General features: G+C 37.6%; 1 protein-coding gene across 1 annotated transcript in view; it reads left to right on the forward strand.

Annotated features, from left to right (window-relative positions):
- Positions 1-6,888: 6,888 nt before the first annotated feature.
- The window catches only part of LOC140228661 (PDZ and LIM domain protein 3-like), a 13,114-nt gene continuing 12,000 nt past the window's right edge, over positions 6,889-8,002 (forward strand). The window contains 1 exon segment of the mRNA XM_072308917.1: positions 6,889-7,084. Within this exon segment, the coding sequence (XP_072165018.1) occupies positions 6,986-7,084 (99 nt within the window). The 5' untranslated portion in view covers positions 6,889-6,985.

Here is an 8,002-nt window from a genome sequence, read left to right on the forward strand (position 1 = left end):
TGTGTTTTGCTCTCATTAGATTTTTTTTTTTTTTACAAAGGTGCTATTTATAAGCAACTTATGACAAATAGTGAAATCTGAAATACATTCATGAGATGGGAAATTGACTGTAATTATGTCACATTTGGTATTTTATGAGGAAAGACAAGTAAGGTTTGATTCTGAAAGCGGTAAAGATTGGGGGGGGGGGAACTAGTTTGATACCAACTCTATCCTTCTGAAAACTCTCTATACTCCCATCCAATGAGTTTCAACTTCCCAAGCCCACTTCATTCAAAGTCTGCCTCTTCCTGTCCAAATTTGACTGTTATGTTATTCAGATAAAATCTACCTGGGGAGGGGGGAGGGGATACTGTGATCTCAGGCCATCAATCGAGCAATTCCCATGAATTGCACATATGTTATGCATGGCGTAAACTACCAAAATATGAACCGAAAAGAAATTTAGATTTTCATGTTTTATATTCTTTTGGTTTCAACCGTTGTTTTAGGGTTAACCATACCACAGACCCTCATGGAAACTACTGCACGATAAAGGGGATTATAAAGTGATTCCAGGTTTGAGGTTTCATTAACACTTAGTTTTGGAACATGCTGTGCAGAAGCAAGGCAGGCATGCTGGTGGGATCATGTGGTGGTCTGGACACAAAGTACAGGTTCTAGTTATTACCTCGCAGAGAAGATATAGCTAAATTTGAATCGAACTGCCCCTATCCACCATTAGTCCTCCTGTACTATACGGTAGTCTTGTCGTGCGATGGCTAGTAGTAATCCTGTCTGTGCGTTGTACACTGAAGAGTATATCAGGTTGCATGTGAAACCAACCCTTTATGAGTTCATACTCTTAGCTCTAATTTACCAAATTAAAAAAAAAAAAATATTCAAATTAATGATTCTTGCAATGAAGCAAGAATGTTTGATTTTAATTAATATGCAGTTAATACTCCCGTAAAGGATCAGATTTGTCTGTGGCTAACAGATGGAAGCTCAGTAATCTTGTGGAAATGATGCCCATCTGGCAATCAGGAGGTTGTTAGTTTGAATCCCACCTGAATAAGTACAGTATACACATATCAGTGTGCTACATAACTTTGTTTGCCCAGTCAGGCAAGCAGATTTTCAAATTTGCTGTGAAACACTTGCCCAGATATTAATTTTACTTGCCCGAAAAGAAAGTCCAAAATATAAGGAAGTAATATGGAAAATCATTTGTAAGTTAAAGGCTTAATTAAACACAATCATTTGAATAGACAGCACACATTGATTTGCACGCTTAAACACAATGGAGTAAGAAACTCGGTCCAATCAAGTGTTGCCGTTGCATTGTATTGGGGCTTCTTTACGTTAGTGTTGGAAAGTTGCTGAAATGAGATTCAAAGTGCGTTGCATCACTAAACAGCCACTATCTTTGGTCTTCTGTATGATTGACTTTCTTGGTTTGTTAGGGGAATAAGTGAAAAAAAGGTGGCTTCAAAACTTTTTGCTTGCCCAATTTGGGCAAGCATTTGTCCTCATTGTTCAGAAACACTTACCTGAATTTGATTTTCACTTGCCCCAGGCAATCAAGCAAGTGCTTATGTAGCACCCTGCCCCATGTATGCTCATGATTTTTTATCATGACTGCTGTTCAAACACTGAATAATTGTTCAGTTTAATTTCATTCATCAACAATTAGTATGAGAATATTTCTGTCACTTGGATTAGAGAGCCATTAGCTCCGATTTGGTTGATATCTGAACAGCTACCTTTTTTTCCTTAAATCAAATTGGTTGGTGAAAGGGGATTATTTAATCTTCTTAATCCAAGTTGCATCACAATGGCCTTGCATGACTTGCTTTGATACCTCAAGTAGGCTTTAGCCCTGTTGGTTGGTAGCACACCAAATGCGTTCCTTCTTGGATGAGTGTTCTCACGAAAAACACCACTTGTTCTCCCAGGACCGTTTCAAGACCACATGGGTACTCATTCATTAAAGAATTTATTTGGTCTATAGAAGACCAGCAGAGTGCAACATTTCATAATGCAAACCTTAACCCCTTGAGGACAAGTCCCAAGTATACTCGGGCAATGTCTGTGGGAAATGCGTGTTATAGCAAAATCAGTCTATCCTCAATGGGTTAAAAAAAACACACACACCAAAATATGATTGTTTGATTTATCATTATCATCATCATCATCATCATCATCTTCATTATCATCAATATCATCATCTTCATCTTCGTCATCAAAGAAACCATTATCATGCAATTCTCATCCACAGTGCTGTACCAAGAGCTTTACCAATGATTTACTATCTACTCCTGATATGAAGGTCCTGGTAAAAGATCAGAAAAAATGCATGGTAAAGTTACTTTGGGACATCCTAATGATTGGATTATTTATGTGTCTAAGATTGATGAAATAAGGTTTTCCTGTCTGTCTGTCTGTCTGTCTGTCTGTCTGTCTGTCTGTCCATTCATCTGTCTTTCCAAAGACCATACTTAGTATGCCTGCCTTTTTTGTTGGATATATACAGAATTTATGTTGTCATTTGTAAAGATGATTTTGTTGACTTGTAAATGTATTTGCTCTCTATTGTTAGTTACATGTGGCACACATTCTGATGCTATTATTACTGAGCCAAAGGCTGAGATAAACTGTATTGATGTGGGTAATATGTCCAGTGGACTCCCGTTACCACAAAATCCTTGGGACCGGCAGTTTTCTTTCGTTATATCGAAATTTTTTTATAACCGAATAAATAAACAATAAAAATACATAGAGCTGATAATGTTACAGCCTGAATTTTTACTTCGTTGTAACCCGAATTTCATTATAACCATGTCTGTTATAACGGGAGTGCACTGTATTTCCAGTATCAGGTATGTCGTCATGTGTAATATAGGCATTCGAAATGATGAGAACCAATATATAATTTGTAGTACAATTGTATAACCATTGCCAAGATTGAAAAGTGGCTTAAACATGCACTAGTCCTCTCATGGTGTACATGATCATTTTGATAACAACTTCTGTGTACTGTCTTCATACTATGGATATATTGTGTATACCATATCAAGAGCATATCTAGATACAATGTACTACTAATGCGAATGTGATTTATTTAATGTACAGTTGTACCAACATACATATACATTGTCAAGCTGTTAAACTATTTTTGATGTTCCAATAAATGATTTATCAGTGACACACATACAAGAAAAAGAATTGTCTGGGTGCTAGTACTTCTTTTCATGTGAACTGAAAAGCTGTCATACATCAAATGTGTGAAAAAATTAAAATGTTAATAAAATAAATATGTGTGCACAGTGCTTATACATTATGTAAATATGCAATGGTGTGTGTGTGTATCATATAAGTGCGAAGGGTTTGCGTAGGTAAAAGACTATATATATATATATATATATATATATTGTGTGTGTTTATAACATACGTAATTGTGATAGGAATGAGCAACCACCGGACGTAGCATTAATTCACTTTCAATGCCTGTAATGTCAAGCTTTCAACCTTTTGGTGGGTCTTCTTTTTTGCCTTGACCATTATTTTGTTCAAGTTTTGTATCAATTTGTTGCTTTTTGTTATGTTGAATTCCAAAGGCCCAGAAGACCCATTAACCCTAAAGGGGCCGGGCTTTTTTGGCTATGCTCAGGCCAGGGGGGGGGGGGGGGGCGGATTCCGCCCCCCCCTGAGATCTCGGCCATCGGTGGCGCGATCGCGATGAAATTTTGCATGCGTGAGACCTGCGTCATAATCTACAAGATTGTGTCATAAGATTTTTTGAAACAATCAATTTCTAATTTTAATTAATTAATTATGCAAATTAAGCTCAAGATCATATTTTAGCCTAATTAAAAGCATTGAGAGTCTAATTTTTGGTCTGTAAATCTGTTGCAGCATATTCAACGATTGTACATCACAAAAACTTCCAAAATTCATTTCAATTCTTATGTATTTTATTGTTTTCAGAATTTCTTATGTATTTCTTTGTTTTTCAACTTTTGTTTTTTCTTTGTTTTTTCATTGGAAATTGTCACTGACCACTTTTCTACCATAATTAGCACAAAACTAATCAATGAAAGTGATTAATTGTAAAAATAATCAGGTTTTTATGACTTTCACGACAGAGCACTGTTTTCCATAGGAAATGTACACAAAATCACAAAATTGTGCCCGTTTTGGGGCGACATTCCGTTACAAAAATGGGCGTGGCTTCGCAAAAGTACGCGCGGACGTCGCAAATTTGGTCTCAAAAGTTGCGCGAGACTTGAACAAACAAAGTCAAGAAGCCTCGCGACGAGGCCTTCTCGCATAACAGAATTATTGCGCGAAACGTCGAGGGGGGGGGGCGGATTCCGCCCCCCCCCGGCCCTTTTAGGGTTAAAAGGTTGTAAGCTTGGTATTTAAGGCATTCAAAGTGAACTATTGTTACATCTGCCAGCTCCTCCTTCCTATTGCATTTATGCAGTGCCCATATACTGGTACATGGCCAAGGTAACTTCATGCTCTCTCTCTCTCTCACTCTCTCTGAAGAGTTTAAATGCAAAAAAAAAAAAGAAATATATATCTATTGTGATATATTGAAGCTGCTGAGAAATATCTTCAAACGTATTTCTTGTTATTCAATGAGTGCAATCTAACTGAAAAGATTTAATATTTCACCGTTTGATGATTACCTCACTTAACTTTGAAAATGGCATTTATACATTTTTGTATTCAATGTATACTCATATATATATATATATATATATATATATATATATATATATATTATATGTATATACATATATATATATATATATATATATATATATATATATATATATACACATATAATATATATTTTATTTATTTACTTATTACATGCAAATGAAATCATTCTGTTGCATTGACATTCCATTACATCAGGGTATAAAAACGAAAATGATAAAATGCAAAGAAATTTAAAACTTTGTGGCCAGAGATATTGCTTTGTTATGACTGGAGTTTGTTATATGATTGTATCAATACTCTTTACAAGAGTCCATTGTAGCAATGATATTTCTGTAATTAAATGTTGCTTACGTAGCTTTCACCTTATCTAGGTGAAGCACAGGAGCCGTAAAACATTTTGTAAGGTGTGTACATGGGTTAATGCTTTGGAATGTGTCAATGTAATGTTGTAAAACGTAAATCAGTATTTTCTATGTTTAAAATTAAGATAGTAGGTTTTGAATATAATATGCCACTTAAGATATTGCTGGACTTCTCACCCCAGAGACTTGTCGTTTTGTGCATATACATGTATGTACTCATTTACCAAGCTAGCTTTTTACATACTATTCTCATTGAAGTTTGATGTTTTCATGATAATTTTGTGCTGCTCCAGATTAACACAAAGAGAAGTATGTTTGTAATTTGTCATCTCTTCCTAAACTGTCTCCCAATAAATAATGAACCAACAAATTTTCAGTCAGCATAGTTCACATAAATTTTCAACATGAACACATTCCTGAAAGCCTGACGTGGACTCAGACAGGGCTTTTTTGTTGTAATCATTTAATGTTTTGATACTCATCAACATGGTCGTATATTCAAATTGCATCAAATTCTTCCAGTTTACACACAGTAAAATCAGTTACTTTCATTTTCAAGTTTCCCACACGGCGAAATGATGCAAATAGTGCTTTTTTAAAGTCCTGTATAACGTCCTCTTCTCTTATTTTTTCTGCCTTGCTGTTAGTCACTTAGTGATCTTGTCCACATCAATCTCTCTTTTTCTATGCATTGTTAGGCCCGCATATTGCAGTCACATCACACACATGCCCCATTAGTATGAAGCGGTGTAGTAATCCTATGAGGCACCAAATGGTATAGTTCCATGTAATAGCTCAAGGCATTGACTCGAGTCATTGAGTGTAAGCACACTGTGCATCACTCCACAGCACACTATTCACCAACATAATATCCCGCGCCACGGGTTTGCTCCGATGTCCGCACTCTCGAGTCGTCTGCTGCATACCTCGCATTCATGGCATTCATTTATGGTCAAAATGGGTTGGCGGGCTGCTTGGCTTTCGGGAAGGCCCTGGATAGCTGCGTTAGGCCGGACTGCTACACCGGCTAACATCGCAATAGCGGACTTGCTCAAAGATCGATTGTGAATGTGAATCATACTGCCTTAGATTATGAGGTTACTAACCTTGGTCCTAGACTACCATGAAATTAATCAAATTGTATGTCCTACTGTGATGAAAAGCGCAATGAAACTGACTGGATACTGGCTCAGCTACCGCTATTACAAACGAATCAAGTCTTCCTATCAATCAATTTCATGAGAATTCTATTTCACTTTCAAAGAAGACCGGATATGTTTCTTAGAAGCCTTCAGTTAAATTATATTTTTAACAAGTCAGTATAAGTCTGTAATACTAGCTATCATCGAGTAAATCGATTACAATCTTTATTACGTCCTCACAAGATTTTAACGTCGTTTCGATGTATTCGTAAATGCGCTTGAGAACACACGTTAATAAAAACATCGCTTTTCAATCGTGTTCCAATAGTTTCGATCATCCATTTATCAAAACATCCAGCAGTCCCTCCCAAATCCGATGACATTATTTAATGTAATAGCTAAGAACTACATGAGTTGCTAGGCAACGTGAGTACCCCATCCTTCCCTCCCTCCCTGGCACATGTGTGACACGGGGGTTATACTAACTGTCTTGTGCGATGGAAGATAACGCCGAGCCCGTGCAAATCGGCCGCTGCCCCACCCACGTACCATTCTGACCAGATAGATCTCTATCGATACCAGAGCTCCCACACGACCCCTACTGTCTTTCTGGTATCTTCTCCTGTGTCCGACTTCGTGCTATTGGTGGTATACCGCTCTGCGGCCGACTCGCAGGCCCGTGGTAGGCGTCCTGTGTTGTGAGGGGGAGCTCCTAGTAATCATCAAATTTTGTATTTTCCTTTAATTTTTAAAAATACACATTAAAGAATGACTCAAATGATGGACGTCACTATCCCAGGGCCAGGCCCATGGGGATTCAGGCTCGCCGGTGGAAAGGATTTTAACACACCTATTCATATATCAAAGGTAAGCCAAACCTGAATGTATTTTTTTCCTTCATCTAACATCCGAGGATGGTTAGTATAGTTATAGCTTGCTATCTGTGATATTCGGGGATGACGACCAATGTATAGATGCCTGGACACTTCGCCTTTTCGTAGAAGTTCGAGCATCAAAATTGCGGAAAAGAAAATAATAGCAAGAAACATTTTAAGGCATGCAATGACGTTCCACCATGCGTGTGTGATGTTGAGACTTTTCAACTGTTTTGTAGATTGCGAATAGGATTTTCGCTATCCAGTTTTTAACATGCTTCTAGAAACCCGTTCCATGGCTAGTAGTGCCTCCCCCGTGTAGTTAGAATGACGATGGCCGACTAGTTTGAAGCACGAATGTATCGCGCAGTTGATAGCTTTAGGCTCTGTAGGGTATTGACCTAAATCTACCAGAGAAAATAAGTTGCATAAAGTCTTCTTGGCCAACTAACAACTCTTAGATTCAAAGCAGTAATGTGTTCAACGTAGATCTATCTTCTGAAGATGAAAACGTCGTATTGCTCTCTGCCTGTCCAATGGACTCGTAAACGTGCTCGTGATGGCAATTTTATTGTCGACACGTAAAATGCGAACAAGTTAGCCCAACATTGAATTATATAGATATCGTCAAATCATTACATTCTGCAGAAATGTTTCCCTTAATCTCTTAATGTTTTGTAAGTTTATCCAAGTATCCTTCTAAAGTAATACCCATCCTTGCGTCATGCGTAGTTACCGTCAAAAGTATGGGAAGTTTGCCTGAGAACGGCGGCCTTTACTCGCTATGAATATGAGAGGGCAATTTGCGTCGTGTTTCCCTTTAATGCGATGTGACGATGCGCTAACGAGATAGATAAGCAAACGCAACTTGTTTACCAGGACCACACTTGTCAACTACTTCGAGTGTCCG

The sequence above is a fragment of the Diadema setosum genome, chromosome 5 (genome assembly GCF_964275005.1).
Source record: "Diadema setosum chromosome 5, eeDiaSeto1, whole genome shotgun sequence".
Taxonomy (NCBI): Eukaryota; Metazoa; Echinodermata; class Echinoidea; order Diadematoida; family Diadematidae; genus Diadema; species Diadema setosum.